We start from the raw sequence: 19,604 nt of genomic DNA on the forward strand, positions 1-19,604 counted from the left end.
AAATATAAGGTTGAAGACAACTGTCTCATGGAGATTTCATATTTTCTGAGAATTGAGATATCCCACCAACAGTGGAGCAAGGTGCCTTGTTCCCAACATCCACAACACCAGGTGTTGTTAGTAGAGTTGAAAATGTAGGATTAGCCTCAAAGGAATTAGGTAGAATCTCACTGTGGTTTTTATTTGTATTTCCTTGATAACTAGGGAGGCTGAGCGGTTTTATACATCTATTAACCCTTCTTTTTGTTGTTTGGAAAAATACCTGCTCATTTCCTTCACCCATTTCTTTACACCCATTTGCTTTACTGTTGTTGAGTTTCTGAAGCTCTTTGTTACTTCTGATTCTAGTCCCATATCTGTTGTTTAGTGTGTAAAGATTTTCTCCCATTCTGTTGGTTGCTTCTTTGCTTTTTGGATTGTTTCATTTGCTGTACACAGGCTTCTTAGTTTGGTAGAGTCCCATGTGTTTATTTTGGCTTTGCTTGTCTATGCTTTCGATGGCTTTTCTAAGAAATCTTTATCAATGCCTATATCTTGTAGAGTGCTTCCTGTGTTTTCCTCTCAGAGTTTGATGGTTTCTGAGTGTAGATTTAGGTTCTTGATCCATGTGGAGCTTGTTTTTGTAAAAGGTGACAGATGGGGGTCTTGTTTCTTACCTCTGCAGGCTGCTACCCAATTGTCCCAACAGCATTTGTTGGGGAGACCCACCTTTTTCTCTGGATTAGTTTCAGTTATCTCATCAAAGATTAGTTCGCTGTACATGTGTGGGCTCACTTCTGGAATCTTCTGCCTCTCTTCTGTTCCATTAGTCTTCTCTCTTTCTATGTCAGTATCAGACTGTTTTAATGACCACTATACTGTAGAATGTCTTGAGTTCTGGGATTACAATTCTTGCAGCTTTATTTTTGTTCTTCAGGGTACCTGAAGATATTCACAGCCATATGATGTATACTGATTTCCCTTTATAAAAATGTACACTTTATTTCTGAAGTACAGTAAACTCTTGAACATGTCAAAATAAGCAAAAGCGACAAGTCAGTAGAATAAAAAAATTAGTATTTAAGCTTTATCTTATGTTAATGTTATAAGTATTTTTTAAAGTTAACGTAATACTTGAATTGTTATAATCAATGAAAACTCCATATTACTTGTAAAATACATCCATAGAAATTTATATCTTTGTTTCTGAATTTTAGTTTTCTGGACTAATAATTAAATTTAATTCTGTTATATTCAAGAGTCCTTCAAAAACTTTGTGGAAAATGGGAATTAAAAGGCCATCTTATTTTAGTGCAAAATAGTTTGAACTCTAAGTGTTGTTTTATTTACATGAACTTTTAAAAGGCCATTTAATTAATATTTATTAGATAAATGTTTAAAATACTTGATCAAAATCTACCTGTGTTTAATGTGTTCAGTAGTTGTTTCTCAATGACATTTAAAAATTTTTTTTGTTCGTGTTAAATCCATTAAACACAACTGTTGTGTCTAAAACCAGGATGGAGTTCGCTAGTAGCTTGAGGGTGCATCTTGAATGTTGATTCTTCTGATCTCCCTGTGTCTGATTTTTGGCGTTGCTGTTTCCCATGAATGACTGAGAATAGTATGTGACCTTCAGTATCCATACAGTTCTCTTGGAGTAACATCAGGTGCCTTTGGCTGGTGGTCAGCTCTGTTCTTATTTCCCCCTGTCTTTATGGACTGCCTTCCCTTTGTTCATCATACATCCCCATGTCTTCCATATCTGGCCCAAAAAAGAAAATGATGTTCAGAAGAGTTTCCCTCTGTTCTGGCTGTGCTACCTTGAGTGGGCCTAGGCATTGTAATAGTTGTGACCCCGTGGCCTTACCCTCCCTCCTTTTCTGTGATGTAAGTCCCTAGGAAGCCTGTGGAATTGTAATTTGCAATGCCACTACTATGCATTAAATATAAATGAAAGGGAGATCTTTGAAGCTACTCTAGGTTGTCTTTTCTTTAGGATAGTTTAACATGAAGTGCACTATATGTAAATTATGAATTTGTACAGCATTGTTAACATTTTGAAAGTATCCTAAATTAACTTTTCAAATCAACTTATCTAATGCCAGAATTCAGAGAAACACCTTCGGTCAGTTGAAAGGCAAGAAGAGAAAAAGTACAAGAAAATTGCTATAGAAAATATGCTAGACTAGAAAAATTAATGTGTTTATATAGTCTGATATAAATCTGAATACATGCAACATTAAGGCTACAGATTGGAGTTCTTGTCTCATGAAATAACAGCCATAAATGTTTTCAAAATAATTTTTGCTTTCTATGCGTACTCTGCTTGAGAACAGCCTAATGACAATGTCTTGATGTAAATTCAATAAAATGCTCATAATTTTAAAAAGTGCTCTCTTCAGGTATGTGTCAGTATCTGAATGAAAATTTCAACTTTCATCATTTTCACTATCTCAGTGTTTAAATTTGTAGCCTTAATTGTTATCATAAAGGGGAGGATTTTGATTTTTACTTTCTGTGGTGACCGTTTTTGAACTACATCTTTTTTTCTTTTTATTGGGTGCTTTTTAGATTTGCAAAATAAGAGCCTGGGAACAATGATTTCATGTGACAACATACACAAACTTAAAGGAACTGACAGAAACTCAGTAAAGTTGAGCTTCTTTTGTATACAGTGCTTATATCCAAGGATCAATACTTGATCATTTTTAAAAGGCATTGTCAGTCAAGGGTATATATCATCAGTTTAAGGGTATATAATAGTATTTCGATAGAAACCGATGTAGTAACAATCAATGCCTCGAAAATGCAAGTGTGCAATGTAGTGAGTACATAGACATAAATGCACTCCTCTATCTCTCCTCCATCCATCTCTCTCTGTCTCTGTATTTCCTTTCCCCATAAACATAGGTTAATTCAGCTATTTTCTTGACCATTCTTTATGAGAATTGAATCACTATAAAAAGTTTTTGAAAAATCCAAAACCTTGAGATGTATTTATAGCATGTGGTCAGAGTAAGAGAAAGAAGGATTGCAAGTAAGCACATATGGATTGTTTCAGGCTCATGGTTTAAAAGAAATTATGGTTAGTTGCTGAAACCTTTGGCCATGTAGCAGCAGATCAATTATAATCATTCTTTGATTACATACATTATATCCCTATTGCACAGAATTAGTTCAGGTGAAACTCACTTCTACCCTGCTCAGTTTTCTAGTATTATTAACATATCACAGCTGACTGGTATTTTTTTTTTTTTGGAATCACTGTTCATGGATCTCTTCTTTCAGAAGGAGCTAGCCAAATGTGGCATTCCTTGAATCTGAGAATTTGAATATAAAATTATTCTTTATACATTATTGGCAGTTCTTGATATTAAATTTGATAAATTCATGAGCTCAAAAATATAACTCTAGAGTCTTATCTCAGACAATTAATACTACCCATTGGAAATTTAGGTAGCTGTTCAATTCTCTGTTCCCTTGTTGTATTGACACTGATAGCACAACAGAGCATGGCTTATTTCAATGAAGTGAGTTGTATATACATGTAACTTACATTGGTAGTCTCAGTGAAGTTCTGTAATTCTATGTGGTTTATTTTGGAGGCTATTAAGTGTGATACATGTATATTCCCAGCTCTATTTTATTCTACACTGCCTTAAACAAAAGATTGTTATCTTTTTGTTTGGATGCTCCAGTTGTCTCCATTGAGAGGTTCCTTAAAACCCCCACACATTACCAACAAAGACCAACGGAGACCAACAGAAATCTCATGAGGGCAGAGGGAGTGTAGCTTAGCAGTCAAAAACATCTGCTACATCTTTAGGGACTGAAGCTTCACATTATCTACTCAGCAACAAGCTGGCTGATACCCTTCCACTGGCTATGGTTACTGAGTTCTTCTGTCTTTATTGGATGCCCATTAGCTAGTTCAGTCTCTCCATTGTGTCTCTATGTTTTAATCCTGTTCATGTTTTCTCACTGATAGCATTTCTTATCTATAGCCCTAAACTCTGAACTTCCCTTGCTCAGTTTCTCTATGTTTCTTTTCCTTTGCCTTTCTGTTACCAATTTTCTAGTCTTCTTTGTGCCCGCCCCACCACACCCTTAAAATTGCAACAGGCCGATCAGTTGATCAGTCATCGTTTTTCCATCTGAGAGACCTTGTCAGTTTCTGGCTGTGAGGTTGGTGATTGGTTGATCGTGGGCCTCCTCTGTTTCTCCTGAGCCTAGGAAGCTTAGAGTGCTGAGGTGGTGAGTGGTAGTAAATAAAAATCGAAGATCATTAAACCTGTCCCAGGGCTGTGCCTACATCTGTTGGCAAGCAAACCCATGCATTCACTTAGCCCAGGTTACAGTGGAATTGGGCACTCCATCCAGCAGGATCACCCCCTCCTACTGAGCGATTCCATCAATGCTTTTGACTCTGGAAGACTATGTTTCTGTCTTTCAGACTAACTTTTGCTGCTCTGGGGCCTCCTTAGTTTTTGGAAGAAGTTACTTCTTTTTCCCTTTCCAGCCACAGTAGTACTTTCTGCTTGTGTCACTTTCTTCATGCCACTTACTCATTTCATCTTGGTCAACTCATGTATTTAGAGGCAGTAGAAAGGACAACTTAGAAAGATAAGAAGGAAAATACAGAGGAGGGCGTGATTGAGGCTATCAGTAGCAATAGCTGGTTTTAATTAGAAAAACTCAGAGCGATCTGGGTATTTTCCTTAGTTTGCTAACTCTGGAGTGTTGAGAACTGCCAAAAGGCAGGGGCAGCTGGGCTACAAAGCACAGAAACAGTGAGTCTCCACCTTCCCACATTCTAGCTTGCAAAGGGTGGGGAGTGATGAAGAGCACACGATGAGGGTGAGTGGATGACAACATTTTCCCATCAAGGAATGTAAAAAATGACTTATTTCAGGGACAGGTGGCACACACAAATGTAAGAATGTGTGTGTATGTTCATTATTGACTATAGGTAGGCAAAGTGTGCTGCTCTCATCAAATTTGCTTAATTTTCATACAATAAAAAAATGTGTATTTTTAAGTAGGCTATCAAAGATGGAATTCTTTCCTTAGTCTCTTGTACCTCTGATTTAAGCTCTGAACATGTTATCTTAAAATTTAAGCATTACATTCTCTCAATTTATGTCTTTTGTTAAACTTTTATTCTTATTTTTTGTTTGTTTACATCAGCTTCCAATCAGAAGACTATACAGCCTCCGAGGGTAAGTTGAAGTTTCTTAAATGGCTTAGGAATTATCATTTGGCAGGTTAGACCAAGGAATAAGTCGTTGGAATGTGGAACTCTTGTATCATTCATTGTAACATCAATTAAGATAATGTTGAAATCATTCCACAATGTTTGTACGAATTGATCCTGTTTTACTTTTTTGAAAAATCTATTTGATTATTTAGCATCAAGAGGATGGTATAAGCGATTACTTAATACTGCATTGACTTCTCACAAGTGAAATGGGAACATTGATGTACTGAAATACTGGTTATTAACTCTTATCAGAAATAAGCAGATTTTAATATTTTGCCTTATCTACCAGACTTATTCGTTGTTCACACAAAATGCCAATTTCAGGCTTAAAAATGTGAAGACAGATTTTTTTTTATTAAACACATTAAGATTATATTTTAAATGGTTGTAAATAATGCTGAAAATATCTGTCCTGAGTTATTATCTATACCCATCTCCACCCCTACCCCCACCCCAGTAACATTTTTCTTCTCAAAAACTGTACTATCAGTTACTTAGGATGCTTTCCAAGCTATCAGAGAACATTCTAAGAAAAGGAGCATAAGTAGGTAGAGATAAATGAGGGAGGAAAATCCTGGTATCATGGTGACAGGCTCAAAGGCTAGTTGGTGAAAATAAGAATTAGAATGGATGATACTATATTCTGCTTTCCATAAAGAGCTTGGGAGGGATCTTTCTGGAACCCCATAGAGCAGCTTCTGTCAGTGGTGGAAAGTGGAGCTTACATGGACTGACAGGGTTCATCAGACAGGCCTCCAGAGCAGGCTGAGGTAAAGTGTGCTGCTCTCACTGCAGGGTTCATTCTAGAAAAACAGGTGGTAGCTCTAAATGCTTTTTACAGACAGTCCATTCATTGAGCCTTTATATCCTAATACCTTTTCTAGTCACTGAGCTGAGTTTGCATGAAACTTGAAACTAATTCTGTTTTTGTTTTCATCTCTTGTTTTACTGTTATTTACTCAGTTGTTTTGGTTTATTTTTATACTTTAATTTTTTTAGAAGCTAGAATTTCTTTTACTGAGACAGGCGGGGTAGAAGAAATTCTGCACAGAATAAGATTCTTAAGGGAATAACACGTTATTAAAATTCTAACTGGATTTGACAAGCTGTGCTTTAGCCTTTACTTATTTTACTTTGTTTTTAAACTAAAAGATTCTCTATGTATTATATAAATTAAATGTTAACATATATAAGTTTCAGTACAAAAGGATATAAGTTACATTTTTAGTTAATATATTTTAAATATTTTCCAGAAAGCGGTAGAGGAACCACTTAATGGTATGTGGCTGTTACATACTTCTGTATTTCCTTGATTCATTACCAAATCATCATTTTAACTGGATCTCAAAATGGCTAAAATACCCTGTCTATGCCTTGGAAATAATTTTGCTCTGTCTTGCCTTAAGACCTCCCTTTTCTTAATTATTCATCAAGAATTAGAGCAACTGCACTTGTACTATTCTCATTTATGGGAAAAATGCACTGCTTCTCTCAAGTAGTTGCTCATCCTAGACAAGTGATGTGAATGCTTGGGCAGGAGGACCAGTGCCCTTTCTTATTGGCCTAGGTAAAGCATAATAGTCCAACAACAGACAAGAATCTCAGTTACCTCTAATTTCTGATGTATAAATTTTATGAACGCACTGCCCATGGAGTGAGACTAAAAATGTCTTGATTTCTTTCTGTGTGAATCCAGTTCTATATTCTTAACTGAGTCTTTTCTTTGAGAGTGCTGTAAGTGTAATTCACAGAACAGCTTTGTAATAATGTGGCAGCCTTGGAATTAATTTGGCTCTTTGATTGCTGAATAGTTGGCGTGGTATTACGGCATATTTGCTTATTTATACGTGGTTTTTCACTGTGGAACCTTACTAATTGTCTGCTTTGCTTGTTACTAACCCTTAGCATTTAAAGAATCGAAAGGAATGATGAATGATGGTGAGTATACACAGTGTCTGTAATTACAGATTAGTTAGAGTGTGGACATTCAAAACAGAGGAGCAAGTTTCTTGGAAGTGTGGCTTTCATTAATAAAAGAAACTGTCAAATCATAAAGATCCATGTAAATCAACTTTGCTAAATGTTACAAAACTTCTATGCCAGCTGTGGATGTGACTAAGAAGATACTCTAGTCATCTGAAGAGAAATGATTACGCTGTAAAATACATTCCAGATTCAGTGTCTGGTGATTGTAATGCTTGGTTCAAGGCACATACATAATGTGCCATCAATCTTTATCATTTTGACAGTTTCTCTGTGCTTGTGTTGGTGATTTTGTTGCATTTAACCCATGGAGCTTAATATCTCTGCTTTGCCAAGCAGGAATTTTGTCTTAGCTTTTGGGAGAGGATTAAAAAGATATTTAGCCAGTCCAATGTTTGCTACTTTTTTCTTTGAAACTTTGGACTAATGATAACTTTGCATCTTTACTGATTATGTCAAAGACATCGTTGCTGAATCATAAAGCTACACGATTTGAGATATTGAGTAGCTTTCATTTTGATTTCATTTTGATTTCACCTTGACATGCTAGTGATTCATTAATTCTGTTGGTCTATGGTTAGGTGCTTGTGTTACCATATGATCAAAACATTTCTTCATACAAATAGTAGTAGATACAGCCTTTCCTTGATCATGCCAAGACTTTGGTTTTATTTTTTTACTGTTTAAAGTCTGTGACCCTCCTGCTTACTACCAAAACAAATCAAAGCATTCAGCACAGAAGGCTATATTAATTATATCGTTATATTACTTGAGTGCAGTGCATTTTGACATTACTGATCATATGTTGTTGAATGACGTTTAAAATGCTTAGGCTTTTGTTTATGGAGGGCCTCAGATTCTTCCTACGTTTGTAGATTTGGGTCACAGTCTTTAAAATCACGCTCTGTATTCAAGCTTGCCTTCCTTCCTCCCTGACACCCAGAAAAAAAATTACAGTTCCTACGAGTAGAAAAAGGACATTTGAAAATAATATGTGGAATTGTGTGGCACGATTTGTCCATATCCCCATTCTAGTGTCCTATCTTTTAAAATTTATTTTCCTGTTGTCGTTTTACTCTCTGTTAGTTGTGTGAAGAAACTAAATTTTCTGTTTTCAGAAAACCAGTGTAAGAGCCTTGAGTTCCTCTTCCTGAATTAATTTCCCTTGCAGCATGAGTTTGCTTGTTTTGTTTTGTTGAACCACTGCTTCAGGAGATTGCATGGAGTCATTTTGCCTTGAATATTTTTGTGTTTGAGCTCATGAACTCTATGATTTCCTTTGTAATTTCCCTTAATTTTGCTAATTTTAGCTATTCACAATCCCTCTTCTCCATCTCTTTAATGGGCCCTTGTTAATAACAACTGTTCTTGTCAGTGAATGAGGTACCAGATGCCTTCCCGAGTGTTCTAGTCAGTACCCTCCTGTTTTACCTGTGTTCATTTCATTACATCAAAAAAGTGTGGATTTAAAGTAAATGTGATAGAATACTATTCTAGAGTTGGTGTTGTTTGCTTTGAAATATCAAGGTCTCTTGCTTTTCCCTTAGCAAACTGAGCAAACAGAGATGATCAGGCTGTTTATTTTTGTTTGGCCTTGGCCTTTTACTTACTGAAACTAAGAAGACTGAGGATTTACCTGGTTTTGATCTCTGACCTTTGCAAATCTGCTGTCTTTAGTTTTAGATACTAATATTTGAAACCATTCCAAAGTTTTAAATACCTCAATTTCTTTTGTTAGAGCTACCTTTAAAAAAAAAGATTTCTTTTTATTGCAAAGTCAGTTATATATAGAGGAGGAGGGACAGAGAAAGATGCTCTGTCTGCTGATTCACTCTTCAAGTGGCCGCAACGACTGGAGCTGAGCAGATCCAAAGCCAGGAGCCAGGAGCCTTCTCCAGGTCTCCCACGCAGGTGCAGGGTCCCAAGGTTTTGGGCCATCCTAGGCTGCTTTTCCAGGCCACAAGCAAGGAGCTGGATGGGAAGTGGAGTTGATGGGATCAGAACCAGTGCCCATATGGGATCCCAGCGCATGCAAGTTGAGGACTTAAGCTGCTAGGCTACCACGTCAGGCCTAGAGCTCCTTCTTTTCAAAAAATGTTTTAAACATATAGGCAAATGTGTTTGTCTCCTTTGTGAGACAAAGATACACAGAATGTGACTCACTCACCAAGGTTCTGCAGCATCTGAGGCAAGGACAGACTCAGGCCCGGAGGTAGGAACTCAGGCCACATACGTCACATGAGTGACCAGAACCTAATCAGTTAAGCCATCACCGCTGCCTCCGGGATCTGCATCATCAGGAAGCTGATCAGGAGCAAACCCAGCTTGGAATGCAGGCCTGGTGTCCTCCCTCTTCCCCTTCCATTTCTTAACCTCCCTGTCTCTCTTTAAATTTTTTTCTTAAATACTCAGTGAACTTTTTTTTTTTTAAGATTTATTTATTTTTATTGGAAAGGCAGATATACAGAGAGGAGGAGAGACAGAGAGGAAGATCTTCTGTCTGATGGCTCACTCCCCAAGTGACCACAATGGCCAGTACTGCACCGGTCAAAAGCCAGGAGCCAGAAGCTCTTCCAGGTCTCCCACATGGGTGCAGGAACCCAAGACTGTGGGCTGTCCTCGACTGCTTTCCCAGGCCACAAGCAGGGAGCTGGATGGGAAGTGGAGCTGCCAGGATTAGAACTGGCGCCCACATGGGATCCCAGCACATTCCAGACGAGGACTTTAGCTGCTAGGCCACCACGCTGGGCCCCTCTCTTTTAAATTTATGTATTTATTTGAAAGGTGGATCAACAGAGGGAGAGAAAGAAGAGAGCCATCTTTCATCCACTGGTTCACTTGCCAGATGTTCACAATGACCAGGGTTTGGTCAGGCCAAAACCAGGATCCAAGAACTCCATCCCAATCATCCACGTGTAAGGCAGGGACCAAAGTCTTTGGACCACGTTACACTGCCCAGGAATCTGAATTAGAAATAGTCAGAAGTATAACTCATACTCCAGGGCGGATTGCCAGCATCTCATTCAGCTGCACCACAATGATGTTTCTCATTTTCTTAATAAACACAAGTTACACCCAAATAGTGACATAAGCAGTGATTATATCTCCATTTTTCACTTTTCCAGAATAACTGAAATGAAGTGATGGACTTCGATTTGGAAAGCAGGAAGTCACGAAAGGAATACATTTGTGTTTACACACCATAGCCTTGATGATTCACTCTTATGGAGAAGAAAACAACTGGTTTTCATCTGTGGGAGAACATAAGTCATTGACCTTTAAGTGATTGTCACAGTTAAGTTTTAATTCAAAGCAGGTGTAATTTAGTTTTAAAAGAATCATGATTTGTGTTGTGTACCCAATTGAGATACAGCTTTCTGCTGTTTTTTTATGCAATTAGGGGGAAAGAGAGGGGGCAACTTCCAAGAATGATGTTTTTTAGATACTAAGCCCTCTTAGCTCTTCGTTTAGGTGGGTTCTGATTGAGAATTCCCAAGCACTAACCTAGTGGTTGCCTGGGGAGCTCTATGAAAACCAGTGGCTTCCATGAAACCCCAGCAAACTCAGGTTGATAGCAGCTTTGCTGGTTATGGTGTCAGCTGAATAAAGTGTCTGCCACTTGTGGGTCAAGGGAATCATGAACTCAGTACAGACAAAAATTTGACTGAAAATATTTCATACGCCACGTGCATGTGACATGATATTGATGGGGAGGTAGTGGTCTCCATTCTTGGGGGTTGCCATTCACACACTCCCCTTTCAATGTACCATGTAACTGGTCCTTTCTGGATTTAGAGTCATTTTTTTATGGCTGTGTTTTCTTTGGTTAATGCAACCCCCTTTTTTTTTTTTACCCCCATCTTGTCCTCTTGTTATTTGCTTCTGCTGTACAAGATGTAGCACCTTTTCTCCTCCTTGAACATGGTCCAGTGACACAGTAGCATCAGTGGTAGGAAGGAGCTGGGATTGGTCTCAGAGCACTGTGTTCACGCTTTGCAGCAAAAAAATAGCTATGGTTGTAACATATGTATTCCCTTCCTCTGATTTGAAGGCAAAAGACTGCAGTGTTTCTTCACTTCTTTTCTAATTGGGGGCATGAGAAAGAAAGCAAGATTGAAATTTTGACTTGGAGTCTCCTGCATGGCCACGTGTCTCCATCAGGCCCCCTGGGCAAGCCCTGAAAGGGTGGTTTTATTACTGTTGTATCTGTTGCATGAGAACCACTCATCCACCTTCCTCCTGTAGTCCGGCCTCATGTCCCCATTTCCCCTAAGACTGTCCTACCCCAGATAGAAGAAAATTTAACATTCTGACAGTTGTGATCGCCTGGAGTACTTTTAGATTCTTAGCACTTGTTTTTTTTTTTTTTACCTCGTTTGTGGGTGTGTGTTTGTATGTGCATATATAAATATATATATAAGACAGGCACATGCATCTTCTGTATGGACAAATGTGGGGTACCTGCAGGAAAACAAATGTTGATTTTGTGCTTTTAGTGAAGACATTTGAAAACAAAGATCTGTGTTGGGTGGAATTATATATGATGCAAATATTTGATCACGTAAACATTTATAAACATTTAGGTAATTTGCCAAACTTTTTGACTGCTCGTCAGTACCCTCTAAAAATACTAGTAATTCTTATCTGAGTAATAAGACATCCGTATTTGTACTTGCATCAATAATGGTTGTTTGTTAGTCCACTGAATGTTTCCATGTGCCTCTTTTATGCCACATTTAGTGTCATATTTCATTTTGGGACCATATAGTTTGCTATGGGCAAATTCATTCAGGACCTGCTGAGGGCCTCTTATGAAACTGAACACATTCTTGAGGAAAAGAACATCCGTTCCTTTTGGGGCAGCTGTCCAAAATCTTAGCATATATGGAGGGAGCTGTATTCCATTATCTGCATCTCATGGCTCCTCTTGTTTTTCCTTCTGGAAATGCTTATGCTTTGCTAACATAGTTTGTTACTTTAGTAACCAGTTCTAATAAAAGGAGGAAAAATGCAGATGGGGTTTGACAAGATTGAAATTCGTATTCTGTATTAAGAAAATCAGATAGGAAAATCTTTATAGTAAATTTTTTTATATAAACTAAAATTTTACCTTTTAATATGTAGTACACACTCATTTATTTGGGATGCACTCCTGGATCTTGTAATCCATCGTGTTCTCTTTAATACTGCCTGCCTTTTGAGGCATTCACTGCCCTAAACCATGCCACCAGGAGTGGCTGGGAAATACCAGAGTAAAGACACTTTGTGTTAAACTAGTTGTCAACTTCTCTGGATAAGGGACCACAGTAGTAGGTATCCTTTTGCTTGAACATTTTGGAGCCAATTCCTTCTCTTCATTCAAGCTAAAAATGCTTCTTAGTTCCATCACACAAAATTTAAATTGTTGACAATATTTTGAATATCATATATCGGTTACGTTTCATAGCATAACATGTATTTTGCTTTCTGATTCCAGTTTTTGCCATCAACTCTTCCATTCGCTTGTATTTATTATACATTTTCAGGTTGGCACCATTTGTACTTTAAAAAAAATATTTACTTATTTATTTGAAAGAATTGCACAGAGGGAGAGATGAAAAAAAATAAGAAAGAATGATCTTTCATCTGCTGATTCACCCCTCGTTTGGCCACAATAGCTGGAAGTAGGCCAGGAAAAGCCATGAGCAAGGAGCTTCTTCCAGGTTTTCCAAATGTGTGGCATGGGTCCAGACATTTTGGCCGTCTTCTGCTGCCTACTCCAGGCCATTAACAAGGAGCTGAAGAGGAAGTGGAGCAGTCAAGTCTTGAACCAGCAACCATATGTAATACTGGCATCACAAGCGGTGGCTTTACCTACTGTGCCTCAGTACCGGCCCCACATTTGTCACATTCTCCAACAACTTTCCCACTCTTGATCTAATCAAAATTTTAATCTCCTTTGAGGCATTCTGCTTCAGCCCTCTCCAGACGCTGGTTCTGCTGGCCATCCTCTGTAGCTGCCCTTTCGTCTTATACTCATCTTCCCCCAGACTCCACGTGCTTTGCTTAGCTGTGTTGACTTTTCATCTCTTTCTTCTCATTCAATGTTAAAAATGCCTTCCATAGCAAAAGCTTTCTCCTTCTCTGTTGCTCCAGTGTTTTGTATATTCAGTACATAAGTTTGATGATTAATAAGAACTGGCTGTATTTAGATTTTTCCCACTGCTTTTAACAGAGAGAGAGAGTTTTAGCTAAGGAGTTTTCTTTCTTGTCAGATTTCACTTGCTGTAAAAACCCTACAAGGTGATGGTTTTTCACCTGGGGACTCCAGGTCCATTCTGTTTAAGTTCTTTAGAATGTCAGAATGAAAATAATGGGGATATATGATGCCTGGAAATACTACTGTTTTCAGGGTTCTATAGCCAGATGACCAAATTCTGATTTGAGTCAGTAAAGCTCAAAAAGTGATAAGTTCACACTTTCATCTCATTAATAAGAATTAACAAGCTCTGTATCACTGTCTGGATATCTTTTGTCTTATACTAAGTATTGAAAAGTGGTGGTTCTGTATGTGGAAGATCATCTACCTGCTGCAGGAAACTGGAGAAATGATTGGTCACACTTTCTTTTTACTGCATTTTATTTGGTAGAAATGTTAATTATAACATGTGTCTCTCTCTCTTTTTTTTTAATCACCTAACTGCCACAACACACTGAAGAATCTTTGTTGAGTCATTTTCTGTGACTCATAGGGGTAAGGGGTAACACTGAAGACGCAAGCATTATTTGGGAAGTTCTCCTGGCTTTGGCTGTCATCATGGGAGAGCAGCTTTCCTGTAACTTTAGTCTTTTGAAAAAAGAGAACGCATTTGTAACAAGCTCTTCTGCCTGCCTGATAACATCAGTGGAATCTTAAAAGTGTTTGCTGTCATGGCTAGTGAGAGAGGAAAACATTCTTGTGTTTATTCCAAAAAAAATGTTATTTTAAAAACCATCGTTGAGAGTTATATCCCACCACATATAAATATCCATTAACCATTCCAGATGAAGAGAGCCCCAGTGTTGCTGTATTGCAGACCCTCTCCTGGCGGGGAGGGCTGTTATGCATAGCAATTACAGGTGTGCAATTTGTCAGTAGTCATTTTTTTTTGCAGTGATACAAAGACCAAAGTTATTTTACAGCTATGTTGAAGGTTTTTTTTTTAAAAATGTGTATTAAATCAATTTATCACTATTTGAAGCTTTGAAATATCTGCAATCTTTGCAAGAAACTTTTTTATTTAAAACCATAACTTTGTAAATATTTCCCTGTTATATTATATATACTTAATAAAACATTTTAAGCTATTTTGTTGGACTATCTCTATTGCTGCTCCAGCAGACCACAAACACACATATGAAAATTTAGTTTATTAATGTAATTATAGTTGTCCATATTCTATATAGCAGTGCAAAAATGATTTTAATACTAATTTATAAATGTATTTTAATGTGTACTATGCAGTGCAGAACTTTTAACTGGAGTGTATTTTCGATTAAAAATTTTAGATGAGGCCAAGATGTCTTGTAATTACTTTTCAAGCTAGTTTTCTTAGGGTATAATGAAAGCATCACTTAAGAAAGCAGGAGACCTGAGTCCTAGTGCTGGCTATCCTACCCTGGTAAGCCATTGACCCATGTCTCAATAGCTCTTCTTGCCTATAGAATGAGATAAATATGTTTATCCCAAGATAGAAATGTGTGGATCTTCATTGTATTCAGATAGTAATTACGACTAGTCTTGCAGATGAAGGAAAGCCTACATCTAAGGAACGTGGAATCTGTTGGTTCATGGAACCTTGACATTGAAGCATACACCTGGCCTTCGGCAGACAGTGCCAGGAGCACTCATGGTCTGCAGCTTTCACCTCTGCTCTCCTCAGAGCGGCCCTTGCTTCCAGGCGTCCACTGATGGCAGACGACTGACTGCAGCCCAGACCACCGTCTAACAGATTCAAGGAGTGGAAAGGATGTACAAGGTTCCTTTCTATTCCCAGCAGTCCTGACCACCACCAGTTTCACTTGATGCTCTGGCTGGCTAGCACCTCTGACCCAGTCTCTGAAGTCAAGCAGCTCTGGTATTCGGATGAACACAAGTTAATTCCCAGATCTGCCCAGGGGTGGAGGTCATTGCCTCCACATGAAAGGGGCTGGGAGTAGAGGGCAGCACCAAATTCACCTGAAACAATCCTGGGCTTATTACCAGGTAAGACAATGTCATGAGATGTGGAACACAGAATTCCCAGCAATGCTGCATTCCTTCAAGTCTGCACTCAATGATTCTGCATTTTATTTGTGATTGTAAATCATCTTGAATGGAAAATAATACTTGACAGCAGAGTACCATCTCATTTCTTACCTCATGGGCAATTTAATTTTTATGCATTAATGAGGATTTTTTCTTTCTCAGCAGGAGGAACTAATGGAGGCCAGAAAGCATTTAATAGCCTGCCTCCTGCATTGAAAACTGCTTTGTGTGGTACAGAATTGTACTCACCTGATTAGAACTCCCATAGAGGTATAGGTTTCCAAATGTAACCAAGTTTCATTTTTGTGCAGCACCTTTCCACCTGTGGGCCTCCGGATTGACAGCTTTAGAAAATGATGGATTGGGCTCAGCACAATGGCTCAGTGGGTAAATCCTCCCCCTGCATGTGCCAGGATCCCATATGGTTACCGGTTTATGTCCTGGATGCTCCACTTCCCATCCAGCAACCTGCTTGTGGCCTGGGAAAGCAATAGAGGATAGCCAAAAGCCTGCGTCCACGTGGGAGACCCAGCAGAAGCTCCTGGCTCCTGGCTTCAGATCTGTTCCGCTCTGGCTGTTGTGGCCACTTGGGGAGTGAACCAGTGGATGGAAGACCTTTCTCTCTGATTCTCCTTCTCTGTAAATCTGCCTTTCCAACAAAAGTAAATTAATATTAAAAAGAAATGATGGATTATCACAATATCATCCAAAGAGGACATGATGTCTTGGGTAGTTTTGAGGTGGAACCACAATTTGCCTTGTTTGATGATAGGAGTGAGTCTGTGCCAGAATTATACCCCAAGTCTCTCTGTCACAGCTTTCCCTCTTAGTCCCCTTCCACTGAGCCACAGGGAATTTAACTATGTTAATCCTAACATAATTAGGCTGCTTGTTACAGGGTTGAAGACAGTGCTACTGACAGTTCAAAAATGTTAGGGGGCTTCATGAGAGTAGAGTGCTGATGGACTCTACCTACTTGGCCATCATCTGTTCAGTCATTTGAAGAGAACTGCAGTCAGTTCTGAAAACAGGGTGTTTTTGCTCCACTTTGTCAGTAGGAATTATTTTTGAAGAATCTGAAATCTGGTGGCAATCATAAGGCCAGACAGCATTCCAGCCTCACAGACTTAACTGCTGCCATTGCTCTCTTAATGGATAAAACCATGGTATGGAAACAGACTTCCAAGCAACTCTACTTAAAATAATATTTGATCATTGACCTGCCTTCTAAAAAAGAAAAAGTAGTTTCACTTCCAAGTGTTCTTTGAATTGCCTAGAAATTCCTCCAGTTTAAACTAACAGCTTGTCAGCCATTGTGTTTTCTAAACAAATAATTCTTTGAAAAGCTTAAGCGTATTGTTTACAACATAGAATATATCAACTGTGGGACTCCCTATTTTTTCTTACTCCTTTAATTAAAATTAGCATTTCTTTTGGGGAGTACTGAATCGTTGGCTCTCCCCATTGCTACAGCCTGCTGCCTTATTTAGAGGAATAGCCCTGTGGTGGCTCACCTCCCAGACGGCTCTTTTTGGGGATATGTCTCACTCTCTAGGGAATTTCCATCTCCAAATCAACCAGACATTTTTAGAATGTGATTCTGATGACTTCACTTTGGTGACGCAGCTAAGCAAGTACATGTATCTGGTTACCTGAAGAAACCTTGCTTTACTGTAATGTTCTCAAGTATTTGATGCTCACATTTGAATTGTTTAGGTATCTAGCTTGGATGTTTTAAATTGGATTATCATGGATTCAGTACAGTGCCTGTCTCCTCATGTCTTTAAGTACAAGCTAAACTATAAACAGGAATTGTTCCAGTAACAGCTTACTAACATGAAGCAGGAAAGATTACCTTCAGTTCTGAAGAAACTTACGATGGCATTTCAGCAGGTTCATGTTGGGAGCAGGAAGTTAGCTTGCTGGTTAAGATGCTCACATTTCACATGTGAGTGTCTGGCTTCCATCAATGGCTTTTCTGGCTCCCGTTCCCCTCTTCCCTAGTGTAGACCTTAGGAGGAGGAGGTGACGGCTTAAGTAATTGGGTTCCTGCTGCCCACATGAAAGACATAGATTAAGTTCCTGACACCTAGATCCAGCCCAGGCTCTGCCTCCTTTTCCTTGGCCATTGTAGACATTTAGTGAGTAAAATCAGTAAATGGGAAGCCCTCTGTCCATGTCCCTTTGTCTTATGCTCTTTTTGTCCCTTTTCCTTTCAGAAAACGGAACTTCATGGAAAATAGAATAAATATATACATATTTATTTTGATGCAAAAATATGAAATTCATTCACAGCTTATTGATAAAACTCATTTTCCACAAGCTCTTTGAAGATAGTATGACAGAGTAATAGATTTTTCATCCACTGTTTCACCAAATCACTTCAATAGCCAGGTTTGGGCCAGGCTGAAGCCAGGAGCTTCATCAGAGCCTCTCACACAGATGGCAGGTGCCTAAGCACATATGGTATCAGCTAGTGCTTTCGTAGATACATTTACAGGGAACTGGGTCAAAAGTGGAGCAACTATTCAGATCTGTACTCTGATATGGTATACTGGCATCCACAGCAACAGGCTACGATGTTTTGCCACAATGCCAGCCACTTCTACAAACTGTTTGAAAGGACCGTTGTATCCAAAAGCATCAACATTTTTTCTCATTTCTGTTGAAAGAAACTTGTCAAAGAGGTTATGAATCCTTTATATTTTAATGATTGACAGATGGTGAGACAGTTATTACTTGTCTAGAAGAATTAGTTAATACAAAAAAAAAACCCGTTACAATTTAGTGTTTCCAAAGCATCACATTTGGTAAGATTAAATACTGTTGTAGTTAGGTCTCTAGAAAAGTATTACATGGGGTCAATGCCACGGCATAGTAGGTTGGGCCTCCACTTGCAGTGCATTTGGATGCAGGTTCAAGTCCCAGCTAGTCCCCTTATGATCCAGCTCCTTGTTAACGAGGCTGGGAAAGAAATCAGAAGATGGCCCAACTCCTTCAGGATCCTGAACCCATGTGCAGAAAGCTCTAGGATGCAAGCTTCAGACTGACCCAGCTTTGACTGTTGCAGCTGTTTGGGAAATGATTCAGTGAATGAAAGATCTTTAACTCTCTTAACTTCTCTCTGTAACTGTCTTTCAAATAAAAATAATTACAGATAAGGAAAATGAGGAGTATTGAATGGATATTCTGAATAGCACCAACTGAGGGGCAGTGCTGGGATCGTCTACCATGTCTTACCCATGAACTTTTGGAGTCCATTGAATTTCTATATCATAGGGATAACCCAGAAGTGGCTTACTTGTTACTTTGTCCCACTCTTTCAAGGATTGAAACTGCCCGTGGTATCCTTGCATGGAGCAAAGCTGCTTCCATGCCCACAGCTCCTGGGTAGGTGTGGGTGTCCCAGGAAAGCAGAGTGGTTGGGGATGGTTGGCAGCTCTCCACACAGCCTGGCCTCTGTCTGACTCAAAGCAAGCCTGGACTGAGGTCGGGAGAGCCATTTATGCCTTTAAAGAGCAGTTATTTATCCCATGCTCCCCTCAGAAACAAAATCACCACAATCATTTCTCACTAAGTGTACAGAACAAATTCATTTTCTAAAAAGTCAAAAACAAGACAGAGTTCCCGAATCAACACATTCTAAAACCCTGGATGTTGTCCAGGTCGTGCCTGGCAGTGGCGCAGGTGCTGATAAACCACATTTCATGAGTCTCGCTCCTCTGGTCTTCTTGGATGTTATTATTTCTTCAAATTGGAAATGAAAACAAGGGATGGTCTCTGAGGTGAAGGGGGAGAGAGCAATGTGGGTTCTTCCAAGGCCCAATAAGATAATAGATTTTTAAAAAGCTATTGCTGAATGTAACTTACAGTTTCAAAGGGCTTTTTCAAATGAAATCTTTGCAAGCAATAGTAAAGAAATCTCGAACCCCCCCTGGGGTGATGGTTGGAATCCTGTCAAGGATTTAAATCTAATTACTAGCCTGGAAGTGGAGAGGAAAAGAACTGGCCAAGTGTCAGCCCAGAAAACAATAGTAGCAATAATAGCCATGGTGTTGAGTAGCAGCCCGGTGATTAGTGCCTTGAAGGACGGTTCAGCCCATCTATTCTTGC

At 38.9% G+C, this 19,604-nt stretch overlaps 1 protein-coding gene across 7 annotated transcripts in view; it reads left to right on the plus strand.

Moving 5' to 3' along the window:
• CD47 (CD47 molecule) overlaps window positions 1-14,353 on the plus strand; it is a 52,063-nt gene extending 37,710 nt beyond the window's left edge. For 2 of the 7 annotated variants that reach the window (XM_040980517.1, XM_040980523.1), the window contains exons 8-10: window positions 5,170-5,201; window positions 6,496-6,520; window positions 7,148-8,920. In XM_040980517.1, the coding sequence (XP_040836451.1) occupies window positions 5,170-5,201; window positions 6,496-6,520; window positions 7,148-7,203 (113 nt within the window). In that variant the 3' untranslated portion in view covers window positions 7,204-8,920. Of the gene's footprint in view, window positions 1-5,169; window positions 5,202-6,495; window positions 6,521-7,147; window positions 8,921-10,350 lie in introns of those variants that run through there. The other 5 variants (XM_040980518.1, XM_040980519.1, XM_040980520.1 and 2 more) reach the window with 5 other exon arrangements.
• The last annotated feature ends 5,251 nt before the right edge of the window (window positions 14,354-19,604 follow it).

The sequence above is a fragment of the Ochotona curzoniae genome, unplaced genomic scaffold (assembly GCF_017591425.1).
Source record: "Ochotona curzoniae isolate NIBS_2020 unplaced genomic scaffold, NIBS_Ocur_1.0 contig_3498, whole genome shotgun sequence".
NCBI lineage: Eukaryota > Metazoa > Chordata > Mammalia > Lagomorpha > Ochotonidae > Ochotona > Ochotona curzoniae.